The sequence below is a fragment of the Ambystoma mexicanum genome, chromosome 4q (assembly GCF_040938575.1).
Source record: "Ambystoma mexicanum isolate Mex_15411 chromosome 4q, UKY_AmexF1_1, whole genome shotgun sequence".
NCBI lineage: Eukaryota > Metazoa > Chordata > Amphibia > Caudata > Ambystomatidae > Ambystoma > Ambystoma mexicanum.
In genome coordinates this window covers 47,803,182-47,822,716 of record NC_090928.1, presented here as the reverse complement: position 1 = coordinate 47,822,716, position 19,535 = coordinate 47,803,182, and the positions used below count along the sequence as shown (strand labels likewise).

The 19,535-nt window shown below is 45.3% G+C and overlaps 1 protein-coding gene across 6 annotated transcripts in view; it reads left to right on the top strand.

Annotated features, from left to right (window-relative positions):
- The window catches only part of ERMARD (ER membrane associated RNA degradation), a 1,617,289-nt gene that overhangs the window by 1,078,233 nt on the left and 519,521 nt on the right, over window positions 1–19,535 (top strand). For all 6 annotated transcript variants that reach the window (XM_069607434.1, XM_069607436.1, XM_069607435.1 and 3 more), the window contains one exon: window positions 11,046–11,207. In XM_069607434.1, coding sequence (XP_069463535.1) covers window positions 11,046–11,207 — 162 coding nt within the window. The remainder of the gene's footprint in view (window positions 1–11,045; window positions 11,208–19,535) is intronic.

Sequence of the window (19,535 nt, the reverse complement as noted above, 5' to 3'; positions counted from 1 at the left end):
GCCAGCATCAAAGAACTGTTTCCTAAAATATATGGCAATCGGCTTCAGGCCCAATATGTATAGCATGGGCGATAGTGGGCACCCTTGTCTGGTGCCCCTTTGTATTTTCCAGGATTCAGACACTATTCTGCCGGTCTTTAATCTTGCCACAGGAGAATTATAGAGTACTGTGATCCATCTGACAAAGCCCTCGCCAATCCCGAACCCCCTCAGCACCTCGACGAGCCACTCAGAGAAGATAGAATCAAAGGCCATAATGGCATCAAGTGATAGTACTGCTAGGTCTTCTTCTCTCTCATAGGTTTCGGCCATAATGTGTTGAAGCCTTCTCAGGTTGGCTGTGGTATTGCGTCCTGGAACAAAACCGTTCTGGTCTTCGTGGATTAGGGACCCTACCACCCTAGCGAGTCTGCTGGCCAGTATAGTGGTGAGAATCTTGCTGTCGTAATTTAACATGGCCAGAGGGCGATAAGAGTCAGTCAGTGGGTGGTTTGTTTGGTTTGAGCATGGGAATAATTATTGTCTCTTTCATAGTGTTAGGTAAGACCCCATTTTCGTAGGCCTCTTGGTAGAACTCGTGGAGGATTGGGGTGAGAGTGGATTCATATGTTTTATAAAATTCAGGCGGGAGGCCGTCGCTTCCGGGAGCCTTACAGGTGGCCAGCGATCTGATTGCTCCTGTCACGTCTTCTGCTGTGATTTCCATCTCCAGTGCCTCTCTCTGTTTGCTGGATATTTTGGGGAGGCCTATCTCATCCAGTGTTTCTTTAATTTCATCTCTGTCTATTTGTGTGTCATGGGAGTACAATTTTGAGTAGAATTTGGCAAACGCTTCATTAATTCCTAGTTGTGTCTTATGACGTATCCCGTTTTCGTCCAGTATCTCTGTTGGGAGGTGCTTGGGGCGTTCACGCTTGCACAGCCAGGCCAGCAGTCTGCCGGGTTTGTCGGACTCCTTGTGAGACCTGGTAGTGTATGTTGCGAAGTCATACTTCTTTAATCTGTCCCAGGAAGATTGGCATTTCTCGCAGGCTTCCTTCAACTTCCTTTCGACCTCTGGAGTAATGCTTGAGGTGGATTCTAGACGAGAGATCTCTTCTTCTTGTGCTTCGAGTTCAGTCCTCAATTGCCTGCGAGTACCACCAACTTTTGATATTATTTCACCTCTAGCCACCACCTTCATGGCTTCCCACAATTTGCTCCAGGTAGATACTGAGCCTTTATTAATGTCGATGTATTCTAGTTTTTCAGCGAGGTCCTCTCTGAACTCAGGGTCGGCGAGGGCCGCAGTAGGCATCCTCCACATGGGGATTGGTGCTCTAGGCCCCGTTAATTGCCATTGCATGATCAATGGGGAGTGGTCTGAGATTGATCTTCCTAAATATGCCGTAGTTTCTGCCAATGGTATTTGTTCTCTGTCGATGAACAGATAATCGATTCTTGTGTGGACCTTGTGCGGGGCTGAATAATAGGAATAGATCTTTTCAACGGGATGCTGTTCCCTCCAAATATCCACCAAGTCGAGTTGTTCCAGCGTTTCTGTCAGAGCGCATGTTGCGGGGTTGCTTGGATGGGGAGGGCTTGTACTGACCTGTCCACAGAGCCATCAATGACACAGTTGAAGTCCCCCCCCCCCCCATATAAAGGTCCTATTTCGGTGGTGTGCCATCCGTGAGCATATTGCTCTGAGGTGTGATGGTATTCCATGTTGCGGGAAGTACAAATTGACTAAGCAAATTGGAGTCTGCTCGATAGTGCCCCACATTATTACATACCTTCCTTCTTTATCGGACTTGAATCCTTGCAATTGGAAGGGTACATTCGGGTTCACCCATTTATTTAGAGTAGGGGGATCCTCTCCCGTCCCAGCCCATCGATCTGTTAATTTGGACATGGTGTCTTCCGTAAGATGCGTATCTTGCAACATCGCAATCGAAACCTTTTTCTTGTGGCGATAAGACTGTATTCGGTTCCGTCTCAGGTATGAGCTCATCCCTCTCACATTCCACGTCATCACTTTGAGTTGTGACGCCATCGGATCAATATTTCGAGCCCGGCTGGCAGCTCCTCATCTGGAGCCTGGAGTAATGCCAATCTGAGGTTATGAGACTGCAGACAGGAGTAACCTTGTTCTTCGCCCCCAGAGTCGTAGCATGAACCCATCCTGTGCTTCTTCGGCAGTAGTGGCATAAAGACTGTATAACTCACAAAACTGTTAACAAAACTCGAACTGGTGCGCCCAGCGACTACATCTTCGCTGTGGTGCTCGGGCGCTCTCGAGCTGTCTAAACCCATCCGGGTATCGGGCGTGAGCTCGGTCGGGCAGGTGGCTGGCCCGACCTGGATTGTTTGCTGGGGATAGGGCTGGTCTCTGGCGGAGAGGCCGAACGAGGGATGTTTCTATGTTGCTAACTGTTAGTTGGATTACCTTCTGAGGTCCGGCTGCTTGTGCTTACTGTGGCCATTTATGGCAGCTTGTGTCGTGTGCCGATGGTCTGAGAGCCTCAATCCTCCATCTGGGGAGCATCTTTACCATCTGCAAGGTTGTTATCTTCTAGCCACATGTTGGCGGCCGTTGGGTTTTCTAGGAATATGGCACACCCATTGAAGATGACTTTCAAGCGCGATGGGTAGAGCAGCCTGTATTTCAGGTTTAGTTGTCGAAGTCTTGCTTTTATTGGGACGAAAGAGTTCCTCTCCCTCTGCACTTTTTGAGTGTAATCAGGGTAAATGGTTATTTTAGAGTCGCCACGTTCGATGGGGCCTTCTTCCCTGGAGTGCCTTAAGATGATTTCCCTATCCTGAAAGTTTAGTATTTTAGCAATTATTGGTCGGGGAAATGAGCCAGGTGGGGGCCGCTTCTGGAGGGACCTGTGGGCCCTTTCGACCGAAAATCCATGCGACAGTTTCCCGGCCCCAATCTCCTGTTGTAGCAAGGATTCTACGTAGGCTGCAGTGTTTGGGTCTTCTCTTCCTTCCGGTACTCCTAGGATCCTAATATTGCCCTGTCTAGCCCGACCTTCGGCCTCCTCAGACCTCTCCTCTATGATAGCCACTTTCTTCTCTAAGTCTGCAACCTTGAACTTCAAGGCTGCTGTGGCCCCAGCCGTTTCTTCTATTGAAGTCTCAGTGTTTGTCACCCTCTCGGTTAAGTTGCGGGCGTCCTGACGCACGAGTTGAATGTCCATTTTAAATTCGTCAATCTTAGAATCTATGTGTGTCCTCAATGAAGCAATAGCATCCAATATTTGGGAGTGGTTATCTGTGGTTTCCCCCTCTCTCGTGTGGGTAATCTCTGGGGTACAAGAGCGAGCCTGTATAGGGGTTTTTGTCTTGGCAGATACAAATGAGTCCATGGTGGTTGCTTTTGCTTTGTTCCTGGTGGCCATATTGGAGTCTCAATGATGCTGCCCCTGGGACACTTTAGATGAGTTACCGGTGGGGGTACCAGCCGTCTCCCCGTGTATAGGGTAATGAGTGGTGTTCCCAAGGTGTCAAAAGCCAATGAATCCGAATCTGCAGGGGGGTACGGGTGCCCCCTCACTGGTGCTTATATATTCTCCCGCACCCAGTCATGCAGGTTTTGTGCAGCCGCTATAGCTGTGATGTCGCCGTCGCTGCCCTTAACTCTAAGCGTCTGACTCGCAGGGGCAGGGAGATCTGGGGGCGAGGAATTCAGGCTGGTGCCGCCGTAGTCGCTCTCTTGCTGCTGGTTCTCGCTGTCTTGCTCTCCGGGGCAGCGTTGCGGAGGAACCTCCGGTGGTCGTGTGCGCCCTCGGCGGGCCGTCCTCAGCAACGGCTGAGCCCGCGTAGTGTACAGGTCCTGCTGTGGCAGGCCTCGCCCAGCGGTGAGAAGCAGGGTGAGGGTTCTCCCGTCCGATGTTCCGCAGGCGATCGTGCTCCGACGTGTTGTCTCTGCTCCATCCGGCTTCCTTAATCCCCCGATGTCGTTTAACGGCGGCTTCCTTCTCGGAGGTTCCGCTAAGTGGCGCGGGGCGCCATCTTGGATGCGTATGGGAGCGGGGGAGGGAGTATGATTCGAGGACAATTTTGCCGACCAGAGGGTCCGATTTCCCGGCTGGTCAAGTAGATCCTGTCGGGGTCAGCTTCTCCCACCTCTGCATCAGCTTTTCGTGGTCGGAGGCGCTTCTTATGCCGGCAAGAAGGATCGAGAAACGGCGTCTCGGCCGGAGCTCGGCTATTCAGCCTCTGTACGCCATCGGCTCCAGGCCACGCCCCTTAACTTCATCCATAAGCCATGAAAAGCCCACACTGATCGTGAAAATATTCGGCCCAATTTCATTTCTGAACACAGATGTTAAGATTGTGGCCAAAGTATGTGCCTTATAATTCGGAAAGATGGTGCCACGCTTATAGACAAAAATGAAACTGGATTTATTTTTGGACGTAACAGTTGTCTTAGTATCAGGGAGCTTGTGAATGTGATGCATCTCCATGGGAACTCTTCAGAGCCTTTTTCGGCCGTTGACATTAATGCGGTAAATGGATATGACAAGAGTCTGCTAGAAATATCTGTGTTATGTCTTGCAAAAGCTTTGATTTGTCCCTAAATTCCATAGAATTTCTGTCTTTTACACATCAATGGCAGGGCTTGGGTCTCGGTAAATGGAAGGACATCTGATCAATTTAAAATCCATTGGGGAACAAGACAAGAGTGCCCATGGTCACCTCTCCTAGAATCTCTGGCAGTATTGATTCAAGGGGTAGAAGGGATTAACTATGGCGGCCCTGGACATCATAGAATGGAAGGAGCAGACCTCATCTAGTGGAGAGGCCCTGTTCGGGTCATCTGCGCCTTTTGGCTCTCCGTCTGATGGCACAAAGTCATCAGCTTCGGCGGTGTCTGTAGCCGCTGTATCTGTGTGCGTGGCATGGTCCCCTATCAGGGTTAAAACCAGAGGTGGAGGAGGCGGTGGTGTTGTTTGGTGCTTTGGACCCACAAAGTCAAAGGACTTCCGGAAAGTGGCCTTGGAGGACTTCCAGATGGAGCGGGGTCCGGGGTGGGCAGCAGTCTTTGCTGAAGTTCTGATAGCAGCGTGTGTATCTGTCATGCATAGGAATTCCACTTGGTTTGTATAGCGCAGGTGGAAACATAGAGGAATAAGGTGCCTTTTTCACACACCCAACATGGTGCCTGTAAGCTACACAGAAGATCAGCTCTTACTCCAGTCCAGTTGTTTCCAAAATGGCCCCCGGTTGAAATGCCTAGAATCGGCATTCGTGGGGAACCTACATAAAGGATCAACAGACCTTGCCGGATGCGTTGCTTCAATCTTGACCCAAACACTATTATTAGTACTCTGCTTTCTATCTATTCTGCTTTTTCTCAGTTCATTTCTGTTTCGCCCCTTCTTCCTGCTACATGCCGTCTCCTCTTGCTCTTTCTTCTCTATCCCTCCTTGCTCTGAGTATCTACGTGGGACTTCTGGACCCCCCAGCACTGAAGTCTTCTGCGCAACGCAACACGTGCATCACCCGCCGGATCGACACATCGATTGCAGTGCCACCCATGCATCATCTTCTGGATCCCCTCTGCGTTTTCTGAGCAGCATGTTCATCCGTATCTTTGGGTGCCGTAACTATATTATTTCTCTTTATTGTTTCCGCATTGCGTGTCATGCTGACCCTCTGGGCTGTGCCCTTCAATTTCCACTTAAGGGTTATATCCGTTCCTGTAGGTTTTGAAGAACAGTAACACTGTTTGTTGTCTGCATATTTATAGGGAAATACGAGCTACTCTCTCCAAGGAGTGCCACCTTTTCCATGTTTACCGCAATCTCATTATATTGAACATCTATTGGGTTTTCTGCCCCTGGAGGGTTTCCCACACTTTCCCACGGGCTCTGCGTTCACATTACAGGGAACGTTGGATGGTTTAGAAGGCTCTGCTTTTACTACATTAGGTGATTACACTTCGTCCGTGGTAAGTGTTGCATGGTAGTCATAACAGTAGCATGGTCAGAATGTCCAAACAAATTTCTCTGGTCTCAAGTGTAGAAGGAATGAGAGGGGGTGGCTCTGTGCTGGTACGCCTCTTCTGAAGAGGTAGGTGATATGGTTCACTCCGTGGCGACCCACCTTCCAATGAGGGTCTGTGGCCCCCTTCGGGGTCTGAATAGTAGCCCTTGGGCAGGTCGTCACCTTCATCGGAGCTAGTATAAATGTGACCTTGCACACTTGGTTCAGCTTCTTGTTCTGTACCCTTCCTAGGGGTTGTCAGAGGCCTACTCCCTCCCCTCTCATGAGACTTCAGGGAGGAAGAGGCTGCTGTCCCCTTTCCAGGGGTCTTCGCCAAAGCCGTGGCAGTTAACTCACGCTGTGCTGGTAAGGACACCCGTGGAGAAGCTGTCACTGTGGGCACAACCTTCGTGGTCTGCCCTCCTTTTCGAAGAAGTAGTGGTCATCGATAAGACCATTGACGGGGCCATTGAGGGGTTGGCAACAGCCGTTGGTGTGGCCATTGATGACTCAGTTGAGGATGGTGTTGTCTTGGCTGGTTGAGACGTCGATGGAGGCAGAGAAGGGCCCATCTTGAATTTTTCCTTAGTCACCTTGTCTGCTGATGAAAAGCAGAGTTTCTAAAGGGTCAACGACTTTCTCTTTGAGTGTGCGACTCTCGCCGGCAGGTTAAACGTGGATTTGGTCGGTGATGGCAACCTTGTCCTTCCCGAACCAGGTCCGACAGCAGCGGCAAACTCAGCTGGATCCGTGGCATGTGGCCTTGCCTTCCTTTGGACTGCCGCGGGTGGGGCGTCTTTGACCTCTTATCTGAGGTAGTTGGATCATTGGACTGGCTGGTCCTGGGGGAAGCGTGCTCATGCACAGAGGCCGAGTCAGAGGCTTTGCCCGATTTTGACCATGCCACCAGCCTGCTGTAGCAGACCTTCTTGATCTTCTTTGAAAAACCACAGCAGATCTTGCATCCCTCCTCATCATTGTCTGGATGCAGGCAGTAAAGACGTTTGTGGTGTCAATCCTCCACGAAACGTTCCTTAGTCAACATTTTGCACATAGTTTGAAGAGGCATCTCTTCTCTTTGGTCATGGTGAAAAGGCGGGAAGTAGGCCAAGCCTGGGCGTTCTCTGATCCGATGAAAGATCCTCGATGAAGGATGGGGTATTTATTTATTTTGTATTTGTAGAGCACACTACAGCCCACAGGCAACAAGGCACAATATGACCATCACCGACAGCGGATCCCCGCTGCCGATATTTCACCTCCCATCGAACGGTACATTCCAAAAATCTGTCAAATTTGACAAAAAACTCAAAATATTAGGAAAAAAGCTTGGAGAGGACTCCCAACAATGAAGCTTGTGGTAAAAATGTGAAGATAGCCACCAGGAGTGGAGCGTAGGAAGGTGACTGTCATCGGATGTGGGCAGTATGACCCAGAGGACAGTGATTGGTTTAGAGGAGAAATACAGTTTTCAAGCGAGTGAAACTGATTTTTCTTTTACTGAGGATTCCCAGCCTGACGACAGGGAATATTCATGAACACGTGAATCCATGCCAGACCCCATGCTCTAGATTGAATGAAACGGAAAGGACAGTGCCATATAATTTAAAGAAACCGAACCATATAATATCAAGAGACTGTCAAAGTTGCAATGGTGCAGAAAGTAAAATGAAGCAAATAAGTTGAATGAGACGGCACGAAAGACGGTAAAATACTTAAAGAAACCAAACAGTGTTACGAGAGATTGTCAAGTTTACAAGCATGCACAGTACAAGTGTAAGATGTCCTGGCAGGAGAGTATACCAGGCAGCCAAAAGGTACAGAAGTCTGCATCTGAAAGGAAGTCCTGGCAGGATATTACACAAGTAGTCCTTTGTATACTCATTCTATTGCTATAAAGGATTTTGCATAACTGCTATTAAGTGAAGATAAATCCTGGCGAAGGGAATTACCCTCTGGAGTTGTGAGCCATATTCATTTTTGGAACTTGTGTTGGAGTTAACATTCCTTTGTTTGAACATTTGTACATTTTTCAAGGCCAAAGACATTTCCCTTTCACTTTAGAGTTGATTTTAGAATGTGAGGGTCAGAATAGTACTTTAACATTCTGACAAAGGACCGACCCATTAGTTTTGTTTTGGTAGGGAAAATACCTCTTAGAGCAGAGACAGAGAGGTGTTTTTCCAACCCATTCTGTTTAATAAGTGTATAGCAAAATCCACTGTGTGTGAGTTTCATTCCTGACACTACACACCTACTTAGGGTATTGATCCTCTCACATTGGCTTGGGGTATTCTTTCCTTCTCCCCTCTTAGGGGAACATCTTCTTGCTTCCCTACTTGAGACCATATTACTCATGCCTTGGCTTGGGGTCCTCTTATTCTCACACACCCCTCGGGTATTGTAGCTTTCACCCCATTAAGGGGTTTCTGAGCTCTCAGCCTATCATGAGTTTCTGCTCCTTTCACCCCGCCATGGGGTACTGGATTGCTCACCCCTGTCTAGGGTTCTGTTTTCTCTCTTTTATACCCGCTTTAGGCTTCTGCTTGTTCCACCCCACCCTGCTGTACTGTATCTCTCACTCCATTTAAGGGTCTCTGATTTCTGTCTCTCAGCCTGCTTTGGGCTATTGCCAGTTCTCCTCGCCCTCCTGCCTGTTCCCTCGGACAACCGTGCACCTGGTTCGCTGTAACAATGTTCCTATGGAGGAGCGATCTCTTTGGCTAGTGCAGCACTGCGATTTGGACTCTCGCTTGGGTTTTTCCGTCTGTCAGGTCGGCTTTGCTAAGCCGCTCTTCGTCTGCACCACGTGCAGCCGGAGCCGTTTTCCCACACCTGGAGTTGTTGGGACTTCTCCTCTCCTATGACTGGATGGTTCCTGCTGGAGACAGCGTCGGAGAGAGCAGCATTCTGCAGTCCTCTCTGCTCTTCCTTGTGAACTGCCTTCCCGGTCTTGGAGCCGTTAATCCCTGCCTTCCAGGAGGATGTTGCCTCTTGCGACTGGCCCCGCTAGACTGCACTCGCCTACAATTGGCTCTGTGGGACTTCCTTCACCTGCGGCTAACACTGCAGGAGTTAGTCCCTGTGCAACTTTTTTCCACAGGAGTGTCTCTTTATGGTTCATGCTGAACAGAGATTGGGCAGCCTGTTGTTTTTTTGATTCACGCAAAATAGGGAACATCAAACGGTCAGAAACCAAACCAAACCAGACACTTAAAAAGGGTCTTGCACACAATTGATTTCCTCATTTCCCATGTAGCCAACAAACAAATGGGAATCTGTATCTGAGGGAGGTGGAATAAAACCCCTTTCAGGGTATTCCTTATCCTCTAAGGGGAGTCACCCTCAGTGGGATCCTGCTTGCCCTGTCCCCTATGGAGTGTATTGCAAAACAGGCTCATCTCCCTAATGCCAAAGGGGGTGGCTCTCACTTGGGGAGGACGACGAATTCCCTTGATTCGTCACAAGGGACGAATTCTTGCAAACACTGCATTTTTTTCTAAATACTTATTTTCTGCTGGAAGACAGGTGCAGTTAAACTCAGATAATTGAATTGAAGGGATTATGTTTAGGGCTGTCTTAATCTGATTTAAAGACGTTCTTGCAAAAATGTTTGTTTCAAAATATTGTCCGTAATAAAAAAAAGAATATTGACATTTTTTCTGCTTTTAAAGGTCTTGGAGGCATCCATTTTGTATACAGAAAAAGTATCATTTGTTTCTTTAATTCAATGCTCTCGCAGCATTAATCATGCAGCTACCCCCAACTGTGAGCTTGAGCTTCGAACTGCCTGAGAGCCGAGAATTCAACCACGTTCACCAGATATGCAGTCCTATGAATTCCAATCTTATTACAGCAAATCATTCTGCTGAAAAGCTTATTTAACTGAGCATGTTTGCCTTGCTCTCTTAAAGGGACTAGTGTGGTCCGGTGGTGAAGGGTTTGCCCCTACAGCCACTTGGCCTGAGTTTGAATCCCATCCTGTCTTTCTTTTCTAGTGCATCAAATTTTGTTTTAAAAACAATATGAGGTGCACCAGAAATAAAACAGATTGGGGCACAAACACAGGCAGTGTGGCTGAAGCAGGGACGTCTTTTTTTTAATGTAATTTTTTATTTGTATTTGAAAATGAAAAAACCTTTTACAAAATGTATAATTCCAATTCATTCAATAAAACGAAGAAAAAAAAGAAAGAAAAATTCACATTGAAGTTTCACAATAGAGCTAACTTTGTTCAATTTAAAAAGAAATAAAAAAGAAAGGATGGGGGAAAAAAAGAAATATACGTCTATTTCTTAAAATAACAATTGATAAAAAGGAGCTTAGCAAAATAGCAGAAAAGCTATAATAAAAACAACCATAGAGAAGACAAAGAAAAAAACACGTAGATTCTGAATCAATTATTAAACAAAGGAGAAAGTTCACAGCCAAACAAGGTCTTGGTTTGGATCGAAGCTTCCATGGATTATTTCAGGCACACGTCAGGGTGTGAGTCACTAATTTAGTCTGTTCTTAAACGCCTCAACTCAAGCCTTTCATCCTTCTGAGGTCGATAAATGAGTACCAACACAGGTTGGGTAATATTGGGTGTATATTTTTTCTATATAAAGTGCTTAAGCGTAAGTGCTATATAATAACACATCATTATCATTTGGTCATGGACGTCTGCTTGCATTCACAGTCATTTGGTAATATGGGCCTATACACACTGATCCTAACGATACATATGGCGATCCATTCTTGTATGAAATGTACATCACATTATAGTGATATCGTAACCATATTTTTCATAGTTTACAATGCTATGTGATGCCACTTCCTGTTTTGTCAACGGGTGAAAGGTCATGTTCCATCACTTCCTGTGATATCACTTCGGGGTGGGGTCAAATAACATCACTTCCTGTGATGTCATCGGGGGTGTCAATGATCGTGAGATGTCACTTCCGCTACCCCTGGCATTTTGGTGAAATGACATCCCTGGGCTGAAGGGCTAACCGTTCACCACTTAAAGTAAAATAAATAATTGATTTTCCTCACTTCATTTTTTGTGCTTTGTTTTTAAACAGGACTTCCTTTGGGATTTCTTGAACTATCAGGATGGGCCACGTGTTAGAGATCATCTAAGCCATGGAGAGATCAACTTGAAAGAATTCCCCAAAGCTATGGCCAATCAGATACTTTCATTTTCCATTGTGCTTTTACAGAGGTTCCTACAGACAGAAAGCAAGGTATTTAGTGCAATTATTTTCTTTTTAGGTCTCGTCTATATGCAATACCATCTAAATTGTTCAAAGAAGACCTCCCTTTGTGTTGCATATCATTTGTGAATTGTCATAGTATTTCTTTCCAGAAAAAAAGATGTTTCCTGGGCGAGATATTTCCATTAACAGGCATAGTCTTTTGCTGTGCTTGAGAGTAACATTTGAAAAAATACTGCTCCTTTTTCTTACACAAAATAGTTAATTCAACACATCACCACTATTACGGCCCAAAAGTAGGCCTGAGGTACGTCCGATAAAGTGTATGCATGCACATCTTATCTGAATCTATTGTGAAAAAAGGTTTTGATAAGCTGATGACATGTTTATCAGTGCGCATCAATTAAACTGTTATTGTAGATGCTTTTAATTCATTGTATGAGATCATCAAGGAGCACCTAACCTCTCATTGTATTAACAGGGTGAAGCCTGTACGTAATGGTTGGTATTCGAAAGATAGTAGAATCACCAAGAGGGAGTTATTAGTGGCTTACAGAAATAGACATCTCGACAGAGCCTCTCTTGTGGCAGTTTGAGGTAATTATATAAGACTATTGACTCAAGCAAGATGTGCTTATGAGAAGGAGAAATGGTTGGAACTATTGGGGTATTGTAACTCTAATGATTCCCAAAATGTTTGGCATATGGTTGCGCAGGGTTATCACAAGGACCCCTCAAAAAATAATGCTAAGAGATATTATAGCATCTCTGCGAACGTATGGTTGAGACATTGTAGCTCAGTATGTGGCTAAGTAGGAGTGAAGCAGGGCGAGAATTATACCAATTTGTATAGCCTAAAGAAATCAGCTGATGAGTTTATTTTACTGAAGAGCACAGAGGCTATAAATGAACTGGTTAGACTTAAAACAAGTGGTCCAGATAGGGTGTTGGGCAATTTATACATGTCAAATGTAATGATGTGGGCCCCCATTATATGTAATCAGTGAGGGCAGTTTTGGTATCTCGTATAATACCTGATAATATGGCATATACATACTATTATCCCTATATTCAGGAAAGGACAGAGAGGTGTCCCTAACTGCTATCACCCCATATCAATAAGTGATAAGTCCTTTAAGATTTTGGGGAAATTCATTCACAATAAACTATTGGCTTGGGTGGAGAAAGCCAGTATACTGCCAGTTCCCAATTAAGTTTTTGAGCTAGTGTGGGGACAGAGGAGCAATGTCTTAACTCATCGCTCGTGGTTGAGAGATACTACAGGGTAAAGAAAGGAAGGAAATGTATGCTTAGCTTTCATGGATCTATCCATGGCGTTTGACAAAGTTGATAGATCGATGTTACAGACCCATATGAGGACTGGGTATAGGCTTGGATCTACTTATTATTCTGGTCCAATTGTATTCATGTTCGGAAGCCTTTGTAAGATTTGGAGTTGCGGGGGAACTAGTTTCCCTATTAAGCAATGGTCTAAACAAGGGGGTCTGATTTCTCCCCTACTCTTCAATGTGTATCTGAACCAATTGGATGTGACTTTGATGGATACTACTATAGATGTACTGCATGCCCAAAATGTCATCCCCTGTTTAACATTTGCAGATGACATTGTCCTTATAGGAAGGATAGCAGTGGCATTGCAAAAACTCTTGACAAAATATGTTGATTTCATGACTGTAAAGAACATGGTTGTTAATAACAGCAAATTAAAGGTTATGGTCTATAGTAGAAAGAAAGTAAATAAGGTCCCATCATTTTATCTGGGGTTTGAAACACTGAAGACTGTAACAAACAGTGTATGTGTAGATGAGTAGTATATGGACAACAATGTATGGCCTTCTCAAATTGATTTTGTGGCAAGGAGGATGAAACGATGTAATCATGCATTTTACAATTTCTTTACTTACTATGGTGGCCAAAAAGTCACCCCAGCGATCAAAGTGTACAACACCACATCTCTTGGTATTGGTCGCTGTGGGGCTAGAGTCTGGGGGATAAGTAATCTCAATCCTTCATCAATAGTTGAAAACACATTTTTGAAAAGCATATTAGGAGTAGCTTTGCCCACAGCAGACAAGTTAGTACACTGGGAAACCAAGTTTTCTCCTATTTCTGTGCTGTTACAGTTTAGCCCTGGCCGGCTTTGGTTTAAGATTTGGGCTAGTGAGAGAACCCAGTTGAATAAACAAATCTTAAACGAAATACTTCAACTTGATAATGAGCATAATATCCCATGGATAAGTGGTGTGCAGAGTTCCATAGAGATCCTGGACTTAAGTTGCTTATATTCTCATCCCAGGTTGATTAAGATGAAGCTATTTTATTATTAAAACAGTATGTGAAAACTCTGTATCCACACCATCTTCCTTCAGCAGAAAATAAGTCTATTGTTAGAACTTACTTGCCACAAATGTTACCTGCGCATTATGCAACTAATTATGTGTCTTTTGTACCAAATAGCCTTGTCAGGAAATTAATTACTCGTTTGCGCTTTAACCAATTTCCTTTGTTTTTGTACACTAATAGTTGGAATTAGGAGCAGTTCCCTGTATGCAGGTGTGACAACATGTCCATCGAGTCGAACTAGCACCTATTATTTTTTTGTTCATGGTATGTTGTACCCTGAAAACATTTTTTTTTTATTCCCTCAACTTAAGGTGTGTAATTTTAGACATTGTCAGGAGGCATATTTTTGCAACTCAAGACAGCAATGCCTGTGAGGCTCTGGGATTTTTTTTGATACTGTGAGAAACCTGAGGGCGTCCTCACATCTACTCCCCTTGGATCCTCTTGTCAGGTGGAAAGGGAAAGGCCATTGCTTTTGGATCCCGACCCTAGGGATGGAGAAGCGAGGGCGGATCACCTGGGTAGAGGGTCCTTGGGGATTGGGACAGAGACGTCCTTGGTTGAGACCAATATTCTGCATTTCCCTTTCATGAAAAATCCTCTATCCCAGAGGCAGTTCTGGGGTATTGTTACCCAGGTCCTATTGACCAAGAAAATGACCGGAGGTTTCACCAGTCCAGAAACATCAGAAAGAGGTTGAAAAGGAAAGGGGTAAGAGAGGCGAGACATGGTATCCCCCTTTCCCTATTGATGACCAATCTACCCCTCCCCCACCCTTTCTAGGCTACTATAAAACAGCTCCCCTCATTTCCCAACATTTAACATCTGAAAGTACTGGGACGAGGAAGAGGCGACTAAGAGTAATGAACACTCAAACTTAACTTCAACACTTTGGTACTGGGATGAGGAAGGTGCCTGCAGAAAGTTTTGAGGGTCAGGCATGTCCCTTTAACTATGGTCAGGCAAATCTAATTATGAGTCCACACTTGCCACCTGTCAAGTGGTTGCAGGTATATAAAAGGATACCTGTGAAACAGCAAAGAGAGCGACACAGAGACCTGTGGAGGAGAAATCAACAGGCGACCCATGACTTGAGGAGGTAGCTGTGGTGGGAACAGCAGGGAAGCCAGGACGCCAGCCAAAGTCCAGAGGACCTGTGAAGCCCAGCCGTTCAGCTACAATGGGTGTGGGGGCCTCAGTATTGGGAAATGTTTTTTGCCGATCCTGCGAGCAGGCAGGAAAGAAGGGACGCTGCCAATGTCTGTGCCGGGGAAGGAAAGCCACTGGCGTGTGTAGGCAAACATTTAGAGTACTAGCAGGGCTCGCAGAGTAGGGCCCGCCGACCAGAGAAGGAAAGCGAAGGCAGCAGGAGCTGCCTGAGAGGACGACAAGAGCTGGTGAGTGTTGCAGAGTTCACTCAAAGCCAGGCGCCTCAGGTTGTGCATGCCGTACAAACTGCTGTTTAATGCTATTTGAATGCCGAACGGAATGAAATTCAATGCAAAGCTAAACTATGCATATTGGATACCAAACTGAATGAAAACTCTGAATAAAGTAAAAATATGCATATTGAATACCCAATTGAGTGAAAGCTTGGAACAGCGCTAAATTAAATATATTGAATATATATTGAATACCAAACTAAATGAAAGCTGGAAATAAAACCAAGTTCTGCTTATTGAATATGGGCAAAGCTGATGACTGATGAAAGACAAAAGGGAAAGTGCCCAATTGAAAGCAAAAGAGTGCAAGTGTGAAAGAGTGTAACAAAAAGGTGGGACATGAACCAGACCACCACAACAGAAGTGAACGTTATGCACGTGTACAATTTGTAAGGCCCAAGACTGGCAAAGAGGTGTGTAACACGTAATGGCAAAGCCAATAGATTGACGGAGAGAAGCCAGGAGAGTGTGAACCTATGTATAGAGCTAAGAGGCCAACAAAGAGTAACCAGTGAAGTTGATTTGGGCATGCATAAATGCTGAAGAACCTGCGCGGGCTGAAGAGCCTAGGATCCTTCGTTACGCGATTTGTAATGGGTGGACCGTGTGGTCTGACAATTGCACCTAGACCAGAGAGCCCTGAAGTGTGAAAGCCAAAGACATTGTGACATATATCAATGAGGAGTGGTGATGCAAACCAGGAGGAGGGTCAAGCTCGCCTGGATTTGTGTTGAACTTTCAAAGACTGAAACAAATATGATATGATATGATTTGGCATTTATAACGCGCCTATGTACAAGTGTTTCAAGGCACGACGAGGCAAGGGAGTGGGAACAAGGGAAGACAGGCAACGATCTTACTAGGCCCAGTGTCATTCAGATTGCACAAGTGCATGGGAAGGGGGAAAGGGAAAAGTGTGAGGGGAAGGGGGGGGGGGAAATGCAGTACATGGGATAGTAGAATAAATAAGATGGTAAAAGGCCAGAGGTGGCAAGTGCAAGGTAAGTGCATACATAAGTGCTGGTAGGGGGACCGTAGGGATACAGAGAAATAGTCCCCAGGTGCAAGGGTTGCTGGGGAGGCAGTGCACGTGTGCAACTGGCGGGGCCTGGTCCCGAGATCAGAAGGGTGGCCAGGTAACCAGTGCAGTAACAGCCAGGACTTCAGCAGGGGGGGGGGAGAAAGCAGAAGCAAAGAGGAAGGTTTTGAGGTGCTTCTGGAACCAAAGATGGTTCTCCTCAAGTTTAAGGGATGCAGGAAGGCTGTTCCAGAGGGGACCCCTGCCGACCAGAGAGATCTACCACCGACTCCTGCACCAATCTGCTGGTGTTGATTTTGGTTCTGATTCAGGTTGTTATTACCTTGGTTATTCTGATTTTGTGGCATTCTAGTGCTTCTATTTTGTCCTTGTGTTCCCGGGCGACCTCTATTCTGTCTTCTCGGGGCATTCCCATTCCTATTCTGTAAATGTGGGCACGGTGCTCGCCATTGGCCTTCTTCCTTGGAATATGCACATTGATTCAGCCCAATTGGACCTCCGTGCATGTTAGAGTAATTCCCTCTCATCTGTGCGTTTCCTCCGCCCCTATTATTATTCGCTACCTGTTGCAGTAACACTCTTGTTTTTAGATTCACTCTATCCCTCACCTCTTTCTCTATATTTACTCTATTCTCATAGTATTGTGCCATGTGTAATACTTCACTCTGTGATTTCGCTTGCCACGCACTTTCAGACGTCATTATTCAATTTTTAATTTTCGGTAGCAACCCTCTCACATATTTGTCAACAAATAGTCTCTTCCCAGGTTCAGTGCTCAAATCTTGACCACTAAAATCTGCAAAGACTTCTTCCAATCTATTAAAACAGTCGGTAGCCAATTCTTTACCCTGCGCATGCAGTTAACTTGTCCCAGATAATTCTCCTTTCGGGTACCAAAATCATAAATTTTTGTACTATTCGCGCAGATAACGCCAATAAAACCGTCGATGGTTTTTCGCAACTTTCCGGTCTGTATCCATTTTTATCAAATGTTCCCAGGTATCACCCAAAATGTCGTTATCATCTACATTTCTAATTTGCTTCCATATATATACTGGGAGAATCACAGGAAATAATAGGTCAATATCACTTGTCGTAAAAATGGACGATTTCAAATAGGACTCAATCTCTTTATAGAATCCTGCCGGATTCTTTCTCAAATCAGGGATTGTTTGTTTTATATTATTCACCTCTTGTCTAGAAAAAGGGACATGCACGTACTGCGCGGTATAATGTGCTTCTGTTACTTGCACTGGGGCTCCATTAACACCAGGAATTTCTACTTTTGGCACAAATGTGGGAGGGACTTCTCTCATGGGAAATATCGAACTGGCCTTTCCCTCATTCATTCTTTTATTAAGCACTATAGCTAAATCGAGGGATCGGGCAGTCTTTCCAGTTTCAAGTGAAAACGCTCTCTTGTATATCGTCAATAATTCAGAGGGACAACACTAATTTTTCTCTACACACTTATCTTGCGAAATACTCAACCATTACCTGCAACACCTTCCTTTGCATCTCTATCGTATACTGATCAAAAGTATCATGCACCTCCATCGTAGGAATGCTAGCATCCGTAATCCATCTAAGCACCTCTCGTGTACATATTTTAATTTCTTCACTAACAGGTTTTGACGGCAGAAAGAATTGCTGCATGACATATGGTACCGCCTGTTGTTTCCCTCTTTTTATCTCTTGGTGCCAAAACCCAGGAACAGAAAACATATGATCCATCAAGTTCAACTTTAAAATCAAATAGCCTGTGTTACCCTCACCTGGCTCCCACAGGGACGAACTGACACGACAGACACTAGGTTCAATTCCCAAAAACTAGGGTTTATTGCAAAGCAAATATTCTCAGTCGGCCGACCGGATCTCACGTCTCACAACGTGTGTCACCCAGACCTCGTGAGACGCAAGAGAGTGAGCATTCCACAACAGTATTATATATATAAAAAGACAATCATACAATCTACTGTGACACATCAAAACCGTCCATAATGTATCCTCTTGAGCTGGGGTTCGGTAATTCACAATTATGACAAATGTGACACGTTTCTTTGTTAATCTATATTACTTGGTTTAGCAACAGTTGCAATTTGCAGTAAGCAGACATGGTTCTTTGTTATGGAGAACATGAAGCACTTGTTTAGCGAGCAAACTGTGCCCGAAGGAGAGACAAATTCCAAAGCATGCTCATGCCATCTTCTAGTTTCTATTCGTGAACTGGGAGTCAGCCTGATCTAAGAGGGCCCCGAAAGGGGGGCCGCTAGGAAAGTATAATTAATGTATTTAACGGCCTGTTTCTACAGTTTCAGTGAGATCGGCTGGCTCCTGGCATGGTGATTAAATGCCTCTCTGCTCGCCTTCAAGGACTTGTGAGGGAGGAAAACAATGTATTTCTGTACTGCTTGGCATTTCTGTCTCTCAACATGTAACTTGTGGCCATGGTCTGTGTATGAGCAGACAAGAGGAAATACATTTTGCAAAGCGTTTGAACAGAAAGGCAAAGCAAGCAAATGGCGAATATAGGGTACAAAATTGACCTTCTATGGTTATGCTGACGATGATTCTGTATTGGCGATGCAGGGTATATGATGCAATTGGTTTACGGCCAACATACTATACCATCTATGCTTTGGTAAGGTATTTTTCTAGACTCACAGACAGAGCATCGTCAAGACTGTTAGATGAACCCAGTATGTATGAAATTTAGAACTGAAACTGGTCAAAGAAGAACGCCCAGCGTGCCTGTCCGCTGTTTCTGCAAACCAATGACTGGAACACTTGTAGATTCCTATGATCGGTTCTTACTTGTACTGGAAAACTGGCACCTAGAAGGAGGTGATGCCAATCAGTAAAGGCTTAATGTATAGCTAGCAGCTCTTTTTCTAGGACTGAATAATGGAGTTCACTGGTTCTTAATGTCCTGGACAGGTATGCAATAGGGTGTTCGAGGTTATCTTCTTGTTTCTTTTTCAAGACTGCTCCTATGGCATATTCCGAGGCATCAGTCTCCATCAGGAAGGGTTTGGAAACGTCAGGTTGGCTTAATATGGGTTCTTCAGTGAACTTTTCCTTGAGTGACCTGAAGTCGGACTCCTGTGCTGATGACCAAAAAAAGGGTGTGTCTTTCTTTAGGAGCGATATTATCGGCCGAACGAGTGAGGAAAAGTTGGGGATACATTTCCTATAGAAATTCCCTAGGCCCAGGAAGGACTGAATCTGTTTAACCAAGGAAGGTGTAGGCCATGAGGTGATGGCGTTGACTTTGGAGGGATCCATGGCCACACCTTGAGGGCTTAGAATGAATCCTATGGATTGCACTGTTGTGACATGGAAGGTACATTTTTCGGGCTTGGCTAGCAAATGATGTTCATAAAGACGTTGTAAGACTTGAGTGACATGTCCTTGGTGCAATGCTGGATCCTTCGAATAAACCAATATATCATCTAAATAGACGATAACAAAAAGGGACAACATGTCAGAAAACACCTTATCCATGAAACGCTG